Source organism: Megalopta genalis, chromosome 2 (genome assembly GCF_051020955.1).
Source record: "Megalopta genalis isolate 19385.01 chromosome 2, iyMegGena1_principal, whole genome shotgun sequence".
Taxonomy (NCBI): domain Eukaryota; kingdom Metazoa; phylum Arthropoda; class Insecta; order Hymenoptera; family Halictidae; genus Megalopta; species Megalopta genalis.
The window spans coordinates 38906848-38931733 of NC_135014.1; the positions used below are offsets into that span (position 1 = coordinate 38906848).

Sequence of the window (24886 nt, forward strand, 5' to 3'; positions counted from 1 at the left end):
TATACATGTATACAATGAAATTGTGCTTTCTGCAATCATTTACTTATCATCTATTGTATACTTAATACCTAAGAGACAGCTGTTAAATTGTTAAAAGTCTTAGCGGAACTGCAGAATGTTATATGTGTAATGGTGCTACAATTTGACTACATTAATGATTTCTTAGTGGATGACATACGTGATGTAAGCGCAACACAAATGGAAAACAATTTTTGAAAACATTCTTGCATTATGTAAGCGATATGGATAATGAATGACAAATAACCCAGTTTTATATATACTAAAATTCATTAGAAACATTTGTATTATTCTCTATTTTGTTAAACATTTATTCTTCATATATGGTTAATGCATATACACTAATAAATAAAGACGAAATAATTTACAATTTTTTGTTTCATACAAAATTATTTGTTCCATATTACTAAGTAGTCTAAAAGTGAGATACAATCATGACATGCTCCGTAATTTTCTGATGAAAAATTAACTATTATACACATGCTACAAATAAAAGATTAAAAATTGTAATATTTACAAATAGAAGCAATTAACGTGCATTTTATACTGAATTTTGTAAATATAAATAAGTACTTTGTAGTAAATAAAACATAAGTAGAAAAATCGTAAAAACGTTTGTATAAACCAAACATTAATAACAGTCCTCTTTTTATTTAAAAATGCATGTTAATGGCACACATTTCATTATTTTGCTTTAATAATGGAGTAAATAGTTTATCAAGAAATAGTTTATACATGTTCAAAACAGCTACATAATTCTGTTGATGATTAGGAAATGGAATATTGTCATTACTCAAATAATACCTTTCTCGAAATATCTAAAAATTTTAACAATACATAATAAGCATATTATAAACTAGTAATAATACCAATTGTAGTAATTTAACAATAATAAGAATAGTATCTTAAATTATTATTATCATTTTTCCTACGAACTTCATTAATTTTATGAAAACCTCGTATATATGTTCATGCTATATTTAAAATACAAGACCCTTATTCAAGGTTTCCAATTACGTACCTACATATGTAAGTCTTTTGTGAGAAAATTATAACTCATTACACTATGATAATTCATAAAAATATGTGAATACAGAGTATGTGACAATGGATTCCGTATAATTTTACCACTCCCTCCTGCTTTAACAAATGCTTTTATGTAACTAATCAAATGACTGTAAAGATAGTATTGGTCTAACACTGAGTAATTTCTTTGTAAATCCTGACAGCAAACATTTTATAAAATTAAATGCCGTCCTGAACATGTAAAAAGTATTTAAAATCATATTTAAAACTTCAGTGTTATAATGAAATGAAAAAAAAAACGCGTGTAAAATTGAAATAATACAACTAACAGTATACAATATACAAACTTGGAAAAATGATTTTTCATTTTACTTAGGACTAGTATTGTCACAAAATTAGTTTTGTAAATAGAAGTTATAATATTTTTTTGAAGTGGAAAGGAATTTATTAATGATACTGAGTAATAACTATATAAGCTAGTTTTGTCTTTAATGAGCTGACTGATATTAGTTATTGGACCTTTAAAGGCGGTTAGTGGATTTATGAAAAAACTAATTATGTAGGTATGTATACAATCAAAATATTTCTTCTTTGATTGTTTTAAAAAGTTTTTGCAGTGTTTTCATCTTTTTTTACAAAAGTATGAAAGAGCTTAAAAATTGTTGAAAGCATTGCAAATGATTTTCACTAAAAATGTCTTATAAACATATATAACTTACAAATTAAACATTTACTTTATATATTTATAACATGTAACTAATAAAATTGTCGGTCATCAAGAATTGTGATTACATATATCAATATAAATATGACAAACAAAACATATAATTTATATACATATACGGTAATACATTATCTAAAAAAAAATGAATAAAAAATAATCATTCGTGTGCAGATAATACAAACATCAGTTTAATTTATTAAAAAATAATATACATTAGAATAATGTATCAAAATTGAATTTTTTTTAACATGGAAAGTATTTTTAAAAACTAAACTGCATAATAAATTGTAATATACTGACTACTATGATACACAGAGAATGCCTCATCTAATTCTAACATCTTCAATATCTTTATTCCTCTTGATAATACGAAAAGTAACAGAGATGTTAAAGATATTTAAGATTGATGAGACATCCTATATGTTCATATCCATAGTTCTCAATTTTTAATTTACAAACAAATTTCTATAATTGATGTTTTCAAACAATTTCGTTTACCTATAAACGTTACATCCTATGTGTAGTTAGTCATAAAGACAAATGTATATTAATTGAAAATTATGAATTTTGTAAAAAGCATACAAATATAATTCTAAAGCTGCCAAATTTGAACAGCACCTAAGACATTTTTCTTCTTATATGCAAATGAATATTTCTATTTTTATAGTTATATCCATCCCACTTAAGTTTTACCCCACTTAAATAAGCTATAACCGGTTGAAATATGTAAAAATTTTACACAATGCTAACATTCTATACTATATATTACATCCAGTGTCCTTCAAAACGTAATAATGTATAATTTTCATTAGGAAAAAATAAAATTACTATATTTCTAAAAATCAAGTTACAATTCTTGTAAATGAAAACATATTAATAAGTGAATATACATAGTTTTCAGTATAGTTTATTATTACCTTTTGAAGGAAATATTTGTTAACAATGACATTCATTGTGACAATTAGTTTTATTGGCCGTGGCACTTTAATCTTATAATCACTGCAATCTGTGTCTTTCAGACTAGATGACTTTTCAAGATGACAGCTAAATTGCGAATTATAGTAGTAGTTTTATTTAGGATAGTGTGTATTTATACTATGACATACAACTAAGGTACAGTTTAAAATAATACATGTGAAAGTGAAGCATAAAATATTTCTATTTGTTACTAATATAAAAAATTAGATATTGTTCTGGTTCGTATTTCTCATATATATCTCTAATCGCATCGTATTTACTGAAAATTTTGTTTCTTTTAAAAAAATAAAAAGATTTTAAATATTCAACAGTTTCGTGATTATATAGAATAAAGTTATCATTATGTATTTTCTTTTGTTTCTTAAAAAAAAGAGCATCAATATGTCTTGTTGCTCCGATGTTATTAATTTTAATTAGGATAAAAATTATTAATTATAGTTCGCTGCCTCATTTAGTCGTACTACAATGTATGCGATACAGCATATCACAACTATTTTATTGTGTAGCACCAGTTTGCGTTGCTTATGAAGAGAAAGAATATATTTCGCTAATTGATTAAGAAATCATTTCTACATTTTCTGCTAAAGATATTTGAATATTTCTTAAAATATAACTAATTAGAACTAAACAATTTTTATAATAAAGTTACGGAATTATGTGAGAGAAAATTAAATATATTGGCACTTGAATTATATAATTGATTTAAAAATGATTATTTGCGAGGCAGCTCCTTAACGGAAAACAAATTATATAATTTTCATTAATAACGATTTAAGTACAAGTACATTCTTTATAGTTTCAACATATAGTTTAGCTCTTTCGCTACTACAGGTCTCTATAGCGACCCCCGTGAATTTTCCCCTAAGTACGAAAATGCCACTATAGCAAACCACGCGCGAATAGCCAGCCCATTGTTAAAATATAATAATATTATGTAGCAACGACATTTGTTTGTTGTTAACACAAAAAGAGTTTTATTTAAATAAACTTTAGCAAGGAACATGTAATTATGAAATAGCATCTCTTGATAAAATCTTTAAAATGAGGAAATAAATTTTCCAGGTGCTCCATTGTGATAGCACTTTTTTGGCCAGTTCCGCTATTGCGAAAAGATTAGGAAGGCGTATCAGAATGATATATTATCAGGTGTTTAATAAATATCGTTAATGCTTAAAAAATAATTTTAAATATAATTTAAAATATTAAGAAAAAATATATTATTTGATTATAATTCATGAAAATATAAAAGTGGAATGAATTTTACTATATCTTTGATTTTACTCTATTGATATCAATACCAGAGTAATAAAGAAATTAGGCAGTTACACTGAGATCATATGCAAATCAAGAAAATACTTTCATATGTAAAGAATAACATGTAGAATGTTTTGTTTTAAACAATATCAGGTAAATATTGCTATGTACGCGAATAAATAGACGAATGATATAATATAAGTTACACTAACATTTCCATTTAAAATGGAAAGAGAAACCAAGGCCTTTTGTATTGTATAAAATATATACTGAAAATATGAAAGGTGTGCGATTAGAAGTAGCGTAACCATAGCTTGTTCCTTATTGAAATCAAGAACTTCGCATTTGTATTACTATACATAGAAAACATACTGCTAAATTTATGCGTTGACATCTATTGATCTGTTGGACTGTCGTTTGAAAAGTGAAGAAATACAAATTGTTGCAATACCTTTACCATAGTTTGTAACATCATTGCTTGTTTCTCTTCTAAAGTGGCAACCTATTTCGAGTAAAATTTATTAGTAATTAGAAATTTTTTAATATCATTTAATATAAATAAAAATATACACAGATATATATTTTTAATATATATTAGTTGGTCTTATATAATAACAAGTTATTACGACTATGTATAGCTTTTAATGAAAGAAATATTAATTTTATAATAAATGCTATATTATCTATTTTAGTTGTTAGGTGAAAATTTTATATTCATCAATTAATAATATTCTAAATAAAAAAAATGGAGTGGTTATTGATAAAAATAAAAAATAAAAATACATATTATAGAAACATTTTTTTTCTTTCTGCTAGAATTATCCAATCATAATAATAATTATAAATAATTTTTTATAATCGTTTCTATATAATTCCTTCTATATTGCTAATTAACTAATTATCAGTGCTAGTTAGTAGTCAGTACTGTATAAAGTTACGTAATTTATTTGCACTTAAACAAAAAATTTGTTCCATGTTCGTCAAATGATAAATAGATACTTTTTTTATATGTATTAAGTTTTTGAGATCATATCAACTTGCTGCTACGAAGCTCTTTAAGAGTTTTAGCAGCATTTAAAGTTTCAGATATATACAAAAAAATTTCGGCCTGACATTTTAAAATTACAGAAACAAAATCGATCATTCTATGAAAAAAAAGGTAAAAAGAATGTTTAATGACAGATTTAAGGATATTAAGATATTACAATAGCACTTGATTATTTTCAAATTAGTGTACTTACCCTTTCTAACAACTGATTGTACACAGCATATGGAACATAAGCAGGGTTTCCAGAAGTAGGTGATGTCTGCTCAGAATGTGGAGACATGTCAGATTTCTGATTTTTGTCTTTAGATTTACTGTCATCAGGTAGTTCAGCTTCTAAGTTATTAATGGCTTCTAGGAATGTCATTCTAGAAATTTCTATTGTTGGTGTTCTGTGGAATAATTAAAAATAGTTTTAAAGTGACTTATAGGATACTTCAATACTCAGTTTTGACAGGTTGTTATTATTTTTCCTAATAACTTACTTCATGACATTACGTTTTTTCTTAACTTTAGATTTGTCAACTTGATCGACGTATGCAACTTTCCATCTATCGAATCGATTCCATTTTAATTCCTCCGCCTGTAAACAATTAATATATCATTAAATATATTAAACATCATATGTTTGTAATTAATGAAAAAGAAAATGTATTCAATAACCCAAGGTGCTTTTCTCCTTGCTTTTGCCGTTAATCCTTCAGGTTCTTCTTCACGTGATTGCTCTAATACGGTGTCTATACTTTCATTTGCTACGTTATCCTCCTATTATATATAAATAAAGAAATATTTTATATGTCTAAGGGTAGTATTAAGATAAAATTTTTTAAACAAGTATAATAATTTTACATGCTTTAATTAGACTGCGAATTCTATGTAAATATATTGAAAATTAAAAGAAAAATGTAGAAGCGTTTCTATATTACTTGTATACCAATAAAACGTTTAAGGAAGTATAGGAATTCTTATTGTATTCTTACTTTTATAAACTAATCTCTATAAATATCAATTTACATAAAAATTGGCAGTCCAGTTTATTGCATTTAAACGTTACACTATTCATTACTATCATTCACTATTTTGTCTATCAAAGGTTTGATGTAACTTAAAATCAAAATAGTGTAACGAACATTAACTGCTGTCATAGGGGTTGGTCCAGCAGCTCGACGTAGTAAACGTTGAGAAGAAGGTGGACGTCGTCGGGGTGCTTTGGCTCGAGATGCTGTTAAATGCAAAAGCGGTGCCCCTTCTCCTCGTTCTACTCCATCTAACTCCTCACCCAAAGAAGTATTGGTACTTCCATTACCACTATTGGTTTCCACGTCACCTACGAGACGTTTCAAGTTTGATATGATTGAATGTTCCCCTATAGTTTTTATATCTCCGCTACTTTCTTCTCGAGACTTCCTCCTTGATATGACTTTCTTAGTTGTTTCTACTTTTGATAGAATGATACTATAAGTATATTTACCTTCTCTTCTAATGTAATGTTATGAAAATGATTGAAACTAGTTATGTACCTGCATGTACATTTTCTACATCTAAACTTTTTCTAACGTGCGCCTTTTTACTCTTCGTCGATGGTTGAGAAAGTTTCGTGTTATTTTTGGAATCATGTTTCTGTTCATGGTCTTGAAGTTCTGACGTAGTAGTTATCACTTCAACAAAATTGTCAGGAAATAAACCCACTTTACCTTTCAGTTTTCCTATCCACCAACCCTATAAAATATTGAACATTTGTTAGAAAATGTAACGTCAATATTTATATATAATAGTACAACGTTCATATAATTATAATCCACCTTATCAGGAGCATCTCTAGACAAGAGTGTTATTATTTCTCCTTCCATTAACGTTAATTCATCTTCGCTAGCAGCTTCATAAGAAAACAATACTTTACAGTAATCTTTCTTGTCTTCATCTTTGCATTTGTCAGAATCTTCATAAAATGGAGGAGTTACAAAATTCGAAGGAAAAACTCCAACTTTGCCTTTAAGTCTACCTCTCCACCACCCTTTCTCTTCTTCACCCAAAAATTCAATGGTATCTTCAGGTGTCAATGTTAGTTCATCTTTGTTACATGGCTCATAATCGAAAAGTACTTTACAAAATTTTTTTCTGGATCCTCCATTTCTCAATGTAACTTCTTCAGTCACATTATTTGCTACTTTCTCTCCTGTGCTTCTACTTGATGGAGGATCTAAAACCTACATTCAATTGTGAATACTGAATATTGTAAAATGATACAATATATATAATTGATATTTTTGTTATTATTGAATAAGATATATTTAGAATAAATCATTTAACTTGTTAGAACTCAACCATTCTGTGATCAATAAAGATGACAATACTAAAAAGTGTTTATTTTATACAATTTAGTAACTTAAAAATGTTCTTACCGAAGCACATAAAATATTAATTATATCTTAGCACATTCGCTACTATTCTCATATTTGTAAAAATGTTTTGTATTTTATGTAAAATATACAAATATAATTTAAAATTGATTAATAAGATATCATAATTATAAAAACAGTTCACAACAGAAACAGTAGCACTAAACTTTAAGATTCTTGAAAGACAACTTGTTATTAAACTGCCATTAATAAATATCATACAATCTTCGTTAGCTATTGGATTATGAATTTCTAACACGTTATATGATTCACAATTTCACACTTTGTTAAGGTGTCAAAGACAATACCTTGACGAAGTTATCAGGAAACATGCCACGTTTATCCCTCAGAGTTCCTTTCCACCAACCACCTGGAATCACTTTGATCTCCTGGATAATGTCTCCTCTTTTTATAGTTAACTCGTCAGGCGCTTGGGCTTCGTAGTTGTATTCAACAATTGCTTCCATGGTTTCTAATACTCTAAGAAGAACTCAAGTTCTCTAATACATAAATATCACAATTCTGTCTGCAAAAAAATACACACAATTGGAGGAATGACAATAACTGACATTACACTGAAATTAATGGAATAGATCAAACTGGTTTGTTTTCTTTAAAAAGGAAAATTTTGTTGCAGAATCTATTTACATGAAGAATACGATACGGAACCTCTAATCGTTTTCCTTGTAGCAGGTTCTTGCTTCTCCAGAATGAATTACTCGCCGTGAAAACACAGACTGAACACAAAATGTAGCATACGTATGAGGCGTGTCTGAAAAAGTCATTTGTCCGTCGTGCATTCTTCGTCTATTGTGACAATATCCCGAGTAATTCTATTCATGTTACTGTAACATGTATCAAGTATGAAAAACTGGAAATTTAGGCGTATCCAGCATACAATGGACAGCTCAACGTATCTGTCATCGCGGCCATCTTGGACACCAAACCCGAATGAACTTCAAGACTTCAAGATGCAATTTGTGAGTGAGTAAAGCGCATGCTAACCTATTGGTGACTTAACGTGCGCGCGAAACGCAACTTGTGATTCATTATTCGATGGGTATAGATCATGTTAATCAGTGAATACTGTTTCGAAATATCTTTTGCATACGATGATGATTCATAACAAACGATGGATGAGATATGAAGTTCTATGAATTGTAAAGTACTAAGTTTTTTACAGTTTAAGTTATCTACATACTTATTCAATTTAAGAATAGAGCAACCACAACAAAACCACGTGACTTTTGCAGTAACATGGGTAACACTAGAATAAGTGGTCAAGAAAAAAAGCTTTTAAACAATTTAATCAAAACCATTTTTCTTTACTTTTTGCTTACTAACTCATTAAGCAAAAATAAAAATGTGTGTGCTATTTGCTACATAGTTTAGGGATGCAGATATTTAAGACATGGCTTCGCTTGTAAAATTGAAAAATCGGTAATAGCTCTTACTCAGGCTTATTGCAAGCAGGTACAGTCCTGTCTGGCATAAAATGGATCAATGAGAGCTCCGTCACGTGACGAAACGTGTCGCCATTGTTATTGTGGTTTGCTCTATTCTTAATTAAACCGTAAGGTGCATGATTCTCGAAATCGACTCGTGATCGATGGAATACTTTCGAGTAGTGGATGATTCATTCTAATTGTCAGCTTTTATCACAAAAACCTTCACGTATCAGATATGCGCAGAGTATACAAAGTGTTCCGTATGCTCAATACGCTATGTATGTACGCCTAACGTTAAGCAGGGTTTAATGAGGTCATTTTAAAGAAACCGTTCGTCAATGACGTTGTTATAATAATAACACTGAAATTTTAGAATTAGCAAGCGACTATTAGTACGCAGCATTAAATTGCTTTGTCAATCTTTACTGAATGTAATCAGAGTTGGCTATTATTCGAATAAATTTTTTTGTCTAAATAATTATTCGAATAATTTACTGTTACCTTAATCGTGGATAAGATACTCGCAAATAGTTCATTCACTAATAATTCATTTACGAATAAAATGTTATTTGTTTTTGCGAATAAAAATAATTGATTTCTGAGCCATTATAGAGTATCGAACACTTTTTGGAGTACTGTTTTAGATTTTGGTGAAATTTAAATATGTATTTAAATGTACTTTAGCGATGGATAAACAAATTTCGGAGGATTTTTCAAAACTTTCAGAATTATTAATTTTACAGGCTTGGAGAATAAAATGTCAACCTTTTTTCATTAAATCATAACTACTGAACTACCAAACTAATGAAAACGTGCTCCTAGGTGATTATAGTAGAAACATAAGAGAGTGTCTAAAAAAAATAATTTTAATTATAAAAATTGATTTTTCACTATTTATTTTGCAATTATTTTAAACAAATGCGGTCTTTTTATATCACGGAAATATTTAAATATTTGAAAAAAATTCAGGATATTGCCCCAAGTGTACCCTTTACGATCGATTTTTCAAAAACATGGACGCCTTAAAATTGTCGGAATCAAAATTATATCATTGTTTGCCCAACTCTGACTGTAATGTCGACATGTGTCATAAATAAAAATTATCCTTATTCTTATTCTCCTGTTTGAAAAAGAGTATAAATATTCCAGTACAAAATAGTTTTACTATTCTCAGAATGAGATATTGTATTATTTATCACTTCTATTGAAGTGATATCTTTTTAGTATTCTTTTCATTTTTCTCTATAAGAGTGCATAAGTAAAAACTTGTGAGTGTTAAAATAATCACAATGTGTTTGGAAAATGACGATTTAGACACGAGCTCTGATTGCTTTCTAGAGCACTGTCCTACCTTCGTTGAAATTTAGAGCAGTGCAACCGAGAGAGAAAGAAAAAGAGAGAAAGGGAGAGCCTTATCTTTCTCCAACGTTATTTTCCTTGAAGCATTGCTGCGGGTACTGATCTAACAAGGTAGCATATTCAAGTTGCGCAATTTGATTTTTATAAAACTCATGTGAGAAATAGTTTTTAGAAAAATATTCGATATATTTCATTTTACCGAAAATAAAATAAATTTCTACTTGTGGAAGGAGTGAAAACAGTCCTCAAGGTTGATGATTAAAAAGATGTTTTTTGAGATTTCTTATTTTCCTTCCGATGCCACATGAGACTAACTTTTCTGAAATAAAACTGGAATAGTACGAACGTTCTTACAATTTTATTTTCCACCAGCCCACAATTTTATATATATATATATACAGAACATAACACAATAATACAGTATAAAAATGATGCACAAACATTGCATAATTTTATTTTATGTACTGTACGCGCTGCTCTCTCAACTCGAACTGAATTTTTTAATAGAAAAATGGAACCTCCAGGTATTAAATCTATCTTTGTTAAGGGCTCCAAATAAGTATTCACTTGAATTAGTTTTCTCAAGCTGTCGTCTGAAAAAGTTTGAAGCAACGACTCAAGTGTAAAAAATAAGTTGGGTCGGCACGCGGACTGGTCATGCGCGAAAATGAACATTTGTAACTTTGGCAATTACCAATGCTTCAGATTGGAATTTAGGTGATATAAAAGATGCCCTTTGTAAATGCTGTAGAAGAAATTTTAAGTCAATGCGTGCTTCCTCTTGGGGTTGTTCTAATATTTAAAATTAAGAATATTGTTTATAATAACTTAAAAAGCGTCATATAATATGTTACAATTTTTAAATTAAACTTTTAACGTTTATGTACGCATATGATGCCTGTTATTTCCTGTTGATATCTGTAATTCGAGTTATGATATTTTAAGTATAATTAAGAATGGTACTTTTAAATACCGTAGATCTCGTTGTGCAAATGTATTGTTTTCGCGAATGTTCGAGAAATCTTGTTCCTAAAATATCTTAAAACTTCCTATTTATTTTACTGACACTGAATGTTTTTCTACTATGGTTATCGAAACAGTAAGGCAACGAGTAAACTTAGGGAGATAACAAGCCCACCTTCCTCGGTAACATTCGTGACACGGCACAATTTCTAATCTATGTATATTATAATTATGCATAGAAACATGGTCGCAGACAACTTCTTTCGACTACTATAATATTGTGTAACTTACAGTAAAATAATTGTCGCGCGCGCGGTACCTTATATTATTTAAAATCTAGTTTGCTATAAAATTCGAGGTATTATTAACGTTTTTCATTAATTGTATCAATTTATTCAACAGGTATGTCAACACGGTTGATGTATGGTCGATAACAAACGAATGAATTTCATTTGCGATCGAAAATTATTGCGTTATGCTGCAGCTATGAACCATTTAAAGTATGTCTTTCCTAATTTTTAAAAATTGTAATATAAATGTCCTTGACGGAAGTAAGCGACTTTTCTCTCTTTCTTTAAAATTAACGATACTGTTTGGGACAATATCTTTCCAAGGAAATATGAAAGTAGTAATTTTTTAACTTCATTAAGAGATCTGCACGTTGCAGATCGAACCGATCAGTAGGAGTAGATTCGAATATTTTATGCGAAGCTGTATTGCCTTCACAGAAAATAAAAACTTTCGTTTTGTTATATTATGCGCATATCCTTCTTCCATTTTTATATGAATGAACTTGTTAAGTCCAAGGTCGTCTATTGCGCTTATATCACAATAGTACCGCCGCCTGTTTGTTATTTTTGAAGCAGCTTCCTCTTCAGATAATTAATCCTTGAGCTGCGATGACCAGGTCATTATGAACCAAAGCATTTAAATTGTTTAACTACTCAATTTGATATAAAAATACAAAAACGGTGACCTAGAGAAAAACTTTTTGTTTTGAAATTGTATGTACTAGATGTAAAAGATGCTCATTTCGATAAGAATAGACACAGGGGTATATAAAATAAATAGTGTTAGGGTTTATTATAAATTTTATTATTTTTAAATACATTACTTCATTAACTTTTTAAAATCAAATTATACAAATTTTATTTACAATTGTCATTTACAACTAGAACTTATTTACAATAATTTGCATAACATATTTTAAACCAAATCATATTTACTTATCTAAAATAAGTAAAGTTCATTTGATTCTGTTTATATGTTTAGAGTGTCCCATCTTAAATATTACATGTAATTACCTCCAGAACTATTCGTTATTTGAAAAAATGTTCCGTACAAAACTTCCTCTATTTCGAGAGAGACGTAATCTAGTGCCACTATTTTGTTTGTAATTCTATGATTGAAGGATACATGGCTATGGTTTTTTTTTTTAAATGGTTCATATAATCTTTTATTCACGATCCGATGCTCTTCAGAATTCTGAATAAAAATATATTAATCTATTTATGTTAAAAAACTGTTACTTTGAGAGTTATTTTAATATTGCGAATCCCTACTACTAGTACATATGTAGGTGGGTAATTATACAGGAAAGGGAGCTTTATCTGCGATTTTGCTGAACTTTGAATATGTTGTGGAGGGGAAGATCCTGAATAATACGCATTTGAAAATGCTCCTTCTTACCCTACATTTACTCGAATGCAGCTAGTTCCTGCCATTTAACTCGCGGAAAATATTTGTTCAAAGTTTACGTTCCTCAGTACCGACATTTGTTGTAGTTCAACATCTGTTCCTTTGACACCTCGACATCTTACAAAACAGAGATTGGTAATAATTATTGTTTTCTAATAGATATGATTACATTTCCCTCGCATTTTGCAGGTCTAGCTTAAAGCTGTCATAGATTTGTTTTTAGTTTGATTTAATAGAGATTTGTCGTTTAGCCCTACGGAACCGCAAAATACGAAAAGGATACAATTATATCTCTTAGGCAACAGAAAGTGTTATGTCGAAAATTACGATTTTCTTTTTGTCATAATTTTTAAATCATGACCGTTTTGCGACCTCGGACAAATGATATTAGCCAGGACTTGTCTCTCTACAACATATCCCAAGTTCAGCAAAATCAGAGTTAAGATTTCCTTTTCTACATAATTACCATCTTATGTACTAATAATAGGGATTCGCAATAATAACATATATTCCAAAGTAATAGTTTTTCGACATAAATAGGCTAATACATTTTTATTCAGAATTCCAAGAAGCATTGAATCGTGCATAAGAAATTATGTTTCCATTAAAAAAATAACAATGATCTTTGTGTGTGCTCCAAGCGTACATTTACAAAAAATATAGCAACACTGGATTACGTCCCCCTCGAAATAGAAAAAGTTTCGTATGAAACATTTTTTCAAATAACGAATAGTATAGGAGATAATCGTATGTAGTGATTAAAATGGGACACCCTGTATATAGTTTTCAGCAAGGTTTCGAAATTATATTTTCGAAGTTTCATTTCAGTTTTACAATTATCATAATGTTTTCTTAATGCAGAAGATATGAAAACGTAAAAATCTAAAAGAACATTGAAACAACTTGATAATCGGAAAACTTATTAGAATATGTGATTAGAATTATGTAATGCAAACTGGATTCTATCACAAATTTTGATATGCTGAAGATTAATATTAATTGTTAATTATTATTAGACCATTAATGGTTATACTAATTCACACATTTATGAATTATGGTATAAAAATCAGTACTACAGAAATCGTGTGCCTGTATATATAGATTTGGTTTGTTTAAAAATGAAATACACGTTTTATTAAATTTTTAGTAACTGTTCAGTTTGTTGCGTTTCAATGCAAATGCATAAGTACCCAAAGTCAGTAAAAGCATTAGTTCGATAAAAAAAAACTGTATTTAAATGTTAGGTGATAATTTTATCTTACTTTACATTTTAAATGCGAATGTGTAATCAAATAACAATTGACTTCTAATTAATAATACGTTCGTACAACAAATAAAATTTTGTATGCTATACTAGCAGAATTTGTTACTACACTATGTATAAAAGTTGGCACCCAGATCAATAATAAATTTAGTTATTATGTTGATTATGCAATAAAAAGCAGCTTGTGTTTATTATCGATAAAAGAAAATAAAGTATGTTTGATTTCCATACAGTGTTCCTTTTATCTGGAAATCCAGAATATATCGAAAACTACGAAAAATAATAAAAAAATGTTCTTACAAAAGTCGTTTGATTTGATGAGGCACATTACGTGGTTTTAATAGTTTTTGCGTGGGTGTAGTAGTGGCCGAGATTTTAAGGTCTAGTTTACTTTTTTTAATGGAACAGTATATTTCTTTATTTATAATCTGTTAGCGTTTTCTTAGACAAATTCAACGACATATTACATGTTATCAATCCGAACGTTAAAGTGAAACATTGAATCGGTCTGGTAGGAGCAGATAGCAGTCTCGCAGAATTCAGTTTGGCCAAGAACTCACGGTTCGCGTCGATCTTACTTTTGCATCTCACTAATTTATGACTATACCGCTTCGAATGATGATAAATAATATGTCGTGGAATTTGTCTCAGGAAACGTTAACAGATCATAAATAAAGAAGCATATTGTTCTGTTGAATAAAATTAACTTGACCTTGAAATCTCTGCCAGCACTAAACCCATGCAGAAACTATTAACACCAAATAAAACAACTTTTGTAAGAACATTTTTTTTCACTATCTTTCGTAGTTTCCGAAATATTCTGGATTTCCAGATAAAACGAACACTCTATATATGAATATGTATACGATAAAATTCGTTTATCTCTAAAAATTAAATTCTCAATTCATATTGGCTATAATTATATTTAATATTATATTCGTTAAATAATAACATCCCTGAACGTAATTCATGTTGCATATAGGCACTTTGTTATAGCCTTATGTTCATTAGCAAAGACACTCCATTTCTACCAATAATCATTTCACACATGCTTTTTTGCATAATAAATCTTTAGTTTTAAGAAATATGCTACGAATATTATATATGATATGTTTTTTGTTGATACAATTTTTAATCATATTCCATTTAATAATTCCAACAAATGCATTAAGTACTATAAAGGCATAAAAATATTTGATATCTAAGTATTCCATTCAACATGCACAAATAAAGGAATAAATATTTTTCTAATTTCAGTTGTGGAAATTTTAAATCGCATTTTAGGCTCTTGTAAGTAATATCTCTAAACTAACAATACATTCATTAATATTTTAAATTAGGCAATTTTTAGATAATTATATGTAGTTCTTTGAAAATGTACGTAGGCGTTTTGATATAGTAAATATTGTATCACAAATATAATCAAATTTAATTATTCTAAAATGCAATATATAAATTTATATTATACAATGTGTCTCACATAAGTATTAATATGAAGTCTTCAGAACTAAATTAAACTATATTTATATGCATATATCATAATTTTGGTCAGTTTATATTTTTTAGGATACAAATATTGCTTTTGATTTTCTAAAGAAAATGTATGTAAAGTATTAAGAAGTACATAACATCATGCTTTTCGTAATGAATAAGAATAATAATGTTCTTCTTTTAAGTATTTATTGCAATTGAGCTTTTTAGAATGCCTTTAAATGCTCTCAAATCTCTTATTAATTACGTATTTTGCCAAATTTTGTTTAAAATGTGTATATATATTATTTTATATCAATTGTAGATAGATCAAATTTATAACAAACATTTTTAGTACGAGAAATTAAGTGGTATTGCTTACATAGGACACATTGTATATGATTTTGTTGAATTTGTTATCATTTTTATATATTTTATTATTCAATGAGGGCTGTTATTGAAATAATCGATTTTTATAAAAACAAATATGAAGTCTGCTTCAATATTTTGATTACAAAAATATGAACTGATTGTGATTAAAAATTATTCACATTACGGATAACAAGTTTTATAAGTACTAACTAATTTCCATTTTTATATCAATTTCATTGATTAATATTCATAAGCAATACTTTTGTCTTAAATTAAGCTTTAAACTAGAAGTGTACTCTTATAACTGATAAGAAAGAGTGTAACTATGTTGTGAGAAAATAAAATGAGGAATGGATAATCTAAGAGGATCTACTTATATCTAATAAAAAATTGTACTCTACAGGTATTTGAGGCAAATACTACTAAGTGATATGATCAATAAACCATTGATAAATGAATAAATTAAGTTAGTGAATTAATTTCTAATCAGACTATAAATTGAAATGGGGAAAAATAAATAAACCTCTACTCTAAAACATTATGTTACTTACGCAAAGTGAACTTGATTTTTCATTGTTCATCAATCAGTTGATATTTTACTACAGTGAATAATGCGATTTAAACAGTTTGTTTTACGTGATAAATATTCTAAAGTCACATTAAATTTTTGTGGACTACTTTAAAATCTGTTAAAATACTTAAAAAGGTCTACATAACAATTGCTTAATATTATTAAGAACTTTCTAAATCCTATTCATGATAAATAAAAATTCTATCAGTCTACTGTCAATAAAAATACTACAGCTTTGTTAGTTATATAGCCTGTTCTCAGTGAAAGTAGTCTTAATTAGGTGAACAGATTGAATCAAATTAATGGCTACTTTTCACTCGGATACTGACATCATTATTTCAAAAATCACAAAACTACTTTTTTACCTCTAAGTAAAATTCACTTGATGTTGTACAATCACCCTGTAAATTTTTATAAGAAAAATCAAGTGAAATATTTTCTATCAATCTGTAAGACACAATTCTTAGGCATTGGAATTGTTGAGATATTACAAAATGGCACAAATGCACAATCCTATACATATCATCCCTAACATGTATGCCAAATCCCTTTTGATACTAGGATCTCTTTTGGTTGACCCTGGAAGATTATATATATTTTTCCACTTAACTGCCCATAAAGGAATACCAACATGGAGTATATCTGGGATCATGAATCCTAGATCTCGCACCACCTATCAAACAAATTATTATCTAAGTATTCAAATACAAGTTTATACACAGCATGTGAAGACATTTCTCGGTAATATTTTACATGTTGGGAGTTAAAAAGATATTTACCTAAGGAAATATCATTACATCATGAAAAGTGTAATAGAGTCTTAATTGATTAAAAAAATTAATCGCAATAAAAATTGATTAATTTTGTGTTCCAGAATTAATATTCTGACTAATGAAATCAACACTGAATAGATAAAATGAAATGGAATAAAATTTCTTCTGGATTCAGCTAATTCAGTTCCCACTAATCAAAGAAATCACATTAGTTTAGAAATGTCTTCATTATTACATTAAATAGGGCTTTGTAATCAATGTACGTTATAAAGAGTAATACCTGATGTGCATAGCCTTCCCCTCTAACAACATTAGCAACAAATTGATCCCAACCACCTGCTACAATATGTAGAATAGCAATTGCAGCAATGCCAAAGGCTTTTCTATGTGTGATTGGATTCTTTGTATCTGCTAAATGTATAACCAGGATTGTAGATACCAGTTCGGTGATGGAGAAAAATAACTGATGGTACCACTGAGAATAAAATTCATCATTCCAATAATTCATATAAACCCACCAAGTATAATAGTGAGAAAAAATAGCAGTGGAAAAAAGTATCGTCATGCTAAATCTGAGACGATTTTGAAATGCTAGCCATGTTAAATGTTTCACTGTTTCATAGAACAGAATTATTCCCATTACAATGGTTATCCATATTTTTAGAGTATTTGTAGTGGCATTGAAGTACATGTGCTTGTAAGAAGCAATGCCAGATTCATATGACCCTAAAAATCACAAAATATCTTTAATGTATTTTACAAGTAATTTCTTATTAATGACATTCACTTACCTTTGAACACTGTATCCCAACACGAACATGAGCAATATTGTTTATCCACATCTCGTGAGTATTCTTGCCAAAAGTAATACATAAATGTGATATGCAAGGGTGGTATTGTTAATGGTGCTAATACTCCTATTATTTTAGAACTACAAGTTGCAAAGTTTGCGTACAGCAAACGTTTAATCATCTTAGAGAAACCCATATGTTCAAACTGCTTTATTTACATTGAAATTCAGATTGTATTTTATATATTAATATTTTCTTTGGCAATTGCTTTTCAATCAGTTTGATATTAATAAGGCTTAGAGTAACATCAATGAATTACATAACTCGTGCATTGTTAAAAATTTAAACTTTATCAAATGTAACAACGTGATAAGAATGATATGATCGTTCTTTTCATTTGTTATTAAAATCATTAATTTAATTCATTTAATTTAAGCTTTTTTGATAGTCAGTGAACATGAGGTAAAACAAATCATGTTGGAGATTATAGCCCTTTTCTTGTATATAAATTAAACTTTTTCTGTTACTTTATTAATTAAATTGCACTCAAAAATATGTATTAAAAATTTCTTCTTTCTTTGTTTATTGTAGAAAACACTGGTTTTAAAATACAAGATGATTTTGTTTATAGTATATGTCATTAAACCATTTAATTTGCCATGGAGATTCTTACTATATTATTTAAATCATTTTTCATTGAATAGTTTGTTTGATTAATGTGCTTGAATGCAAATGTAATACATTGAAGTAATATTGGGACTCTTGCAGCACGTCATTTTGTGATATAATCACAATGTTTCTATCACTTTCACTGATTAATAATCTCTCCTAAACATATTTCATTGAGAACTTATGTACATTTAGTTGAGTTAAGTTTCTCTACCATCATACTTATAATACTGTTATTTGTTTTGAAATAATTCTTTATTCAATTGTGAATTATTTATTAATGAATTAAGTACTATATAACTGGTAGAATATTTCAGTCAATATATCAGTGTGTATAATTATATTTCACAGTCAGTCTTAGATGAATCTAATGTTTTATTAAAATATGAAATACTGAATCATCACCACTTTGTTATAATGATAATATTCCCTCATAGGAATGAATTTTACTTCAAATTTTGTGGCACTTTTGTTTCTGTAGATGTTTCTTTGTACAAATTTCTTTTTGTATTCACATGACAGTGAGTAAAAATATTTAAATTGGCACAAACGTTGTTGAGGATGCGGTACAAAATAATGGATCTATTCTCAGTCTCCATGGGTTTTACAAGACCGACGGCTTTGCCTCTTCCGTGATGAGTTCTCACGCATGCGTGAACCATGTTCCTAATCTGGTAACCACGTGCAGTTCCATTTTTATGAATTATGAAATATCTTCCCTATTTAATAATTATTCGAAGAATTAGTTATTTGGTTACATTAAATAATATCTATAAGTATTTTTACTGTAAGATTAAAGTACTTCAAATATTTTTGCAAATAATATTTTCATTTTATTTCTGTATCATACATCGTTTTTTAAAAAGAATCTGACAATGTTGTATTTCTAATAGCAATGAAGGAATTATATATATGATAAATAATAATTGTATATATATATATATTGATGTATATTATTGTGTGCATTATGTGTATTATTTAATTTAAAAATTAGTTACTTTAGAAGTGGTAGTATTTATAATATTATTTAAAATTATATATATATATTTGCAAAAAATAATATATTACAATATTATTTAAAATTATTATACATTTGAAGCAATTATGAACTCAAGTGAATACTAAACCAATACTAAAACCAAACCATATTATTTTGATAATTTGTTAATGGAATAGCATTAATGTGCTTGCGAATGAAATAAATATAAAATATAAATAATGCGTTTAATAAATCATTGTAATCAATGAAAACCGAACAAATGAATTTCTGTTCGATTGTGTTCGAAGTTCAAGTTATAATTATAGGTTCATCTAATATTAGTCTGGAAAGTGGAATTCAAATGGTCGGAGAGAATTATAGGCTAACTTCGTACAAACATTTATATTAAGCAGTACATTCTGATTTGAACACACATATGTTACGAGGCGAGATTGTAGTTTTCGAACTATTTTGGGACTAAAGCTTCAGAGTTACCTACATTTATATCATATTCATGTGATTATATTATACTGAGCAAAATATATATTTAGTCATGTACTGAGTAAATGCTCTACTACAAACAATTTTTTTACAATTATCTACTGGAACTTATTATACATGTTTCATACGAACGAGAATTATTACTATTCGAAGAGATGTACATTTTTTCAATTTTTCATTGTTAGTTTTACACCAAAACGGTTGCAAATTTACTATTTATTTATTAAAATATAATTAAAGATTCGTTATGTGTCGGCTCCGTCACTCATAAACCACTTTCGGTTAATATATAATTCGTATATCAATCTCATATTCAATGCGATAAAAAGAATGTACTGCAATATTTTAAGTTTGATATTTATTTTTACGTATCTTTCATTTTATAACACCACCTTCAATAGTGGTAGAGATTTTCTCTTGTATTGGTACAAGTGGACTGTGTATGAGAAATATATTTAAAATAGTTAGGTAATATATATACATATATAAAAATTATAATTAAAAAATACATGCGGTAAAAATTACAAAATTATTAAAGGGACTTTCGAATAATTCAACGAATAGTCACATAATGGTTTAATAAAAGTATTTACAATAGAAAATTTTGTAGTTTAAAATTTATTTCTGTATTTCGATAGTTTTCGTAGGAATATAATGCTACAACAATTTAATTTTAAAAGTTGACAACAATTTAATCTTCTCAGACACACACCTTCTCTGTTGCAGTCTTGTGTAGTTCTCGAGCTGACCGTTCCATTTAGGTAGAGTCCGCTATCGTATCACAGCATTTTCTGCACAGTCGGTAATTCGGAACTATAGACAAAAAAATGTATTGCATGCAATATCTGTTCAGATCCTAAGTTTGTGGTACTAGACGTGTCGAGTATTTACATACATGTTATCACCAAATATTTGCAATATGGGAAGAAAACGCAATGAAACAACGTTGGAAGAGAGAGGAATTATTATACGGTTATACGGAGAGGGTAAATCATATAGAAATATATCAGATATACTAAAAAGAAGTCGATCAACTGTACAGAGTATAATAACTAAATATGAAAAAGAAGGAACGTTGCGAAATAAAGAAAGAACCGGCAGACCCCGGAAACCAATTACGAGAGAGGAGTCTAAAATTGTCCGAACTATTAAAGATAAACCAGATACCAGTGCGTCGGATATTGCGTCACATATTTTAGAATATTTAACACTATATGTACAAGCAAGTTCATCAGAAAACAGTACGAAGAATAGTGCGTCAGGAAGGATTCAACAGCATTGCGAGCAGGAAATCATTCATCAGCAAAATAAATAAAAAGAAAGAAATTAGAATTTGCAGAAGGATACATAAACGCTATCGATGAATTCTGGAAGAATCTATTTTCTAACGAGTCAAAATTTTGAGTCGGATGGTCATAATCAGTATTGGTGCAACAGTGTGGCGTAGATTTAATATTGAATTGGTCCCAAAAATGTGCAACCGACGATGAAACTTGCGAGGTCAAAGTGTATGGTGTGAGGATGTACTGGTGCTTCTGGAGTCGGGATATTAGAAGCTTTGAAAATTTACAAGTGTAGATAAATTAGGTATTGAGAGAACATATTATTTTTAGTATGACTATGACCTGCAACATACAGCCCATTAGTGCATCAGTGCAATGCAATGATTTTTTCTGCCTCAGAGTCTAAATTACCGACACTGCAGAAAATACTGTAGTACGATAGCGGACTCTACCTAAATGGAACGGTCAACTAGTGAACTACATTTGACTGCACAGAGGAAAGAGTATGTCTGAGGTGCTAAATTTACAGCGTTAATTATTCCTGCGAAAACTATCGATGTTTCCGTGAAAGCGTTTAAGCGATTTCTTCCCTACTTGTCGGCACTTTGCATACGAATCCTATGTAATGCAGAAACAGATTCTAAGCAACATTTGTTATTTAAAATACTTTCATTAAACAATTATGTGGCTAATCGTTGACTTGTTCAAAATTCCATTTTTAATTTTTTATACATATTAAATTATTAAACATTTTCAAATTTTTAATTTCCATATTTTTTAATTATAATTTACATATATGTATGCCGTCCCACTATTTAAATAAATTAGTTCAAGATGTTTTCCTGATGAAAATAAGCCTAAATATGGCATAAATCGGATAATAAGGTAGCATAAATTGCTACCAAAATTTTTGTGCGAATCATTTTGTAGACGATAGATTCTGCCTCCGAGTTTGTTGAATTTGGAAAGTTACGAATTCGATGAATGTGATACTTTGTACAGGTCAAATGTTGCATATGGCATTTGTTTTCACACACAAGAATCATTATATGATTTATTATATTATATTATTATATTGTATTCATATAATAGCATTATCACTGTAAAGCCTATAAATTTATTAACGTTGTAAATACCCCTTTGCAAGAAAAAATGAATAGAACTATTCCTATATACCGTTTCTGATTATATAATTATTAGAAATAATAGTTCAACTGTTCATAAAAATAATTACACTTTATATCATATTTCTGTAATACCTGTTTCATAAATACTATTTCCATCTAGCGAGGAGATAATGGTAGAGGACACAATTACTGACAAAATGAGACAAAAACATAGGTTTATAGGGTCGCCCTGTGAAACCATATAGTTTTGGCATCAGAATTCATGATATTGATAATATAGAGCAAAAAATTTGATACGTTTAGTTACACTGGTGCTTATAAGGTGGCGTCTAAGTAGAAGGACTATCAACATGGAATCGGAGGTAGATGCAAGCTTGCGTTATAACACAGATTCCCAATAGATTGTGAACCCCAAAAAATAAATTATATTAACTTATATTTTGTTGTTATGTTGTACAGAGAAATTTATAAGAGCGTCTAGTCGTAAGATACATCAAGTGATAATATGATGTGATATAATAAGAGAGCTTATGTAAGAATGGCAGGTCTGCCAACCATGTACGGATAACAATGTAAAAGGGAAAAATTATTTCCCCATCACTTTAATAAACCTGATCTGAACCTAAACCTAGATGCAAGCTTGGATTGTGGTTATGTTGGATGCAGAGCTCCCATCATCCTGACCGTTCGTGGAATTTCCACTCAAAGCCAGTGTATTCAATGATGCCAGGGATTCTGTTTGGAATCTGATCCAAATGGCGGAGAGGAGACCTCACAAATGGGATTGGACGATTCCAATGGATTGCCAATGGAAATCCATTGGCATCATCCAATCCGATTTATTAGATTGACTTTAATTGTACGTCAATCGATAAATGAAAAAGTATGCAGTAAATTCTACAGCTTCCAATGATTCGATTTGACGATGAAATTATTAATATAACAGTATGCAACGAACCTAAGAATGTATGTCGGAGCACTTATTGAGCTACCAATTGGAGTTAGATATAAATTTGTTAACAATTTTGCCAGACTATTTATACTTTTTGAAATTTCTATTGCTTTCGTAAGAGCTGCCATTTTGGCCGCAAAACGTTGACTACATGAATGTATGTACATACATATTTTATTACATATGCATTAGGGTATCTCCGTTTTAATTCAAACATCTGTTTATAGAGGGCTATCACCGCGTTGAACAGTTTCTCGCTAGTGTATGTAAGTTGGTCGATTAACCCATGTGATGTTGACTCACCGTATTAACCAATATTAATAAAACGTAGCTAAAAAAATTGCTCTCTAATTGCCTTATAATTGCACACTATCCAAAAAACTTTTTGAGACGCCCAGTGACTTTCACGAGAGGCTGGAGACTTTTAATAACATGAAATTTCTAAAATAATGCATAAAATGTGCTTTATATGACCTACCAAAGAATTGCTCTTTTTATTTAACTAATTGCTTCAGGTTCCACGGACGATAATTTTATCAATAAACAATGAATTTTTAATAAACACACATATAAGGAATTAGAAGTATGTGCCGTTCATGGCTGCCAAATATCAATTGGCATAAATACTCAAAAAATTGCTCTAACTCAATGTACAATAGCATAAACCAGAGCTCGGAACAAGACTGCACGCAACATCGATGCCACGAGGGCTACGCCAACTGACTCTCCTTGCAGCATTCGCTGCAACCATCATTGCTTTACTTTTGCAACGATGAAGCAACAATATCGTGAATTAATGGAAAAGTATAAGGAATACAATTAAATTCCTATAAATTAATTATCAATGAAGGTAGCACAATAACATCATTTATGATTTGAAAATATCAATATCAAAAAGATTACAAAATTTGCAGCTATTAGCTCAGTATCATCCTCGGCACAAAACTCATTGCAATTCGCAAGATTTTCTGAACCGAGGATGATACCGATTGCCCGGATCTCACCGCGAGGAGGTTGCTGCTTTAGAGACCCGAAAGGAAGTCAGAACGAAGCCGGAATTCGCTATGGCTCCCTTTCTAACAACGACGACTTATAAACTAACACACACGCTCGTCAGCTAGCTATCACACATTTCCACACACTCACTCGTTCGCATATGTCAAGTACTATTGCGGACCAAGTGGATCAAAGAAGAAGTCTCTGATCCACGGGGACCGAAATG

The 24886-nt window shown here is 29.2% G+C and overlaps 2 protein-coding genes and 2 long non-coding RNA genes across 7 annotated transcripts; 1 reads left to right on the forward strand and 3 right to left on the reverse strand.

Moving 5' to 3' along the window:
- Positions 1 to 1934: 1934 nt before the first annotated feature.
- LOC117225422 (uncharacterized) lies at positions 1935 to 8676 on the reverse strand. 4 transcript variants are annotated; one of them, XM_033478973.2, is made up of 9 exons: positions 8114 to 8676; positions 7753 to 7970; positions 6848 to 7252; positions 6566 to 6764; positions 6176 to 6480; positions 5709 to 5810; positions 5531 to 5628; positions 5242 to 5437; positions 1935 to 4502 (listed from the first exon to the last, which is right to left on the reverse strand). In XM_033478973.2, the coding sequence occupies exons 2-9, from the start codon at positions 7909 to 7911 to the stop codon at positions 4395 to 4397; spliced, it is 1572 nt and encodes a 523-aa protein (XP_033334864.1). In that variant the 5' UTR covers positions 7912 to 7970; positions 8114 to 8676; the 3' UTR covers positions 1935 to 4394. The 4 variants fall into 4 exon arrangements, with proteins under 4 accessions (XP_033334864.1, XP_033334865.1, XP_033334863.1 ...); XM_033478974.2 differs by having other exon boundaries at positions 6176 to 6372; positions 8114 to 8673; XM_033478972.2 differs by having other exon boundaries at positions 6176 to 6483; positions 7753 to 7966; positions 8114 to 8670.
- Positions 8677 to 12287: 3611 nt separating this feature from the next.
- On the reverse strand, positions 12288 to 19479 carry LOC117225317 (uncharacterized). The gene is made up of 3 exons (XM_033478789.2): positions 18154 to 19479; positions 17643 to 18088; positions 12288 to 17262 (listed from the first exon to the last, which is right to left on the reverse strand). Exons 1-3 carry the CDS (start codon positions 18347 to 18349, stop codon positions 17077 to 17079), a joined length of 828 nt encoding a protein of 275 aa, XP_033334680.1. The 5' UTR covers positions 18350 to 19479; the 3' UTR covers positions 12288 to 17076.
- Positions 19480 to 20863: 1384 nt separating this feature from the next.
- LOC143258884 (uncharacterized) lies at positions 20864 to 23985 on the reverse strand. Its single transcript, XR_013032824.1, has 2 exons — positions 23671 to 23985; positions 20864 to 21115 (listed from the first exon to the last, which is right to left on the reverse strand). It is a non-coding gene; the product is annotated as an uncharacterized LOC143258884 (long non-coding RNA).
- On the forward strand, positions 21068 to 23339 carry LOC117225273 (uncharacterized). Its single transcript, XR_004491465.2, has 2 exons — positions 21068 to 21889; positions 21985 to 23339. It is a non-coding gene; the product is annotated as an uncharacterized LOC117225273 (long non-coding RNA).
- Positions 23986 to 24886: the final 901 nt, after the last annotated feature.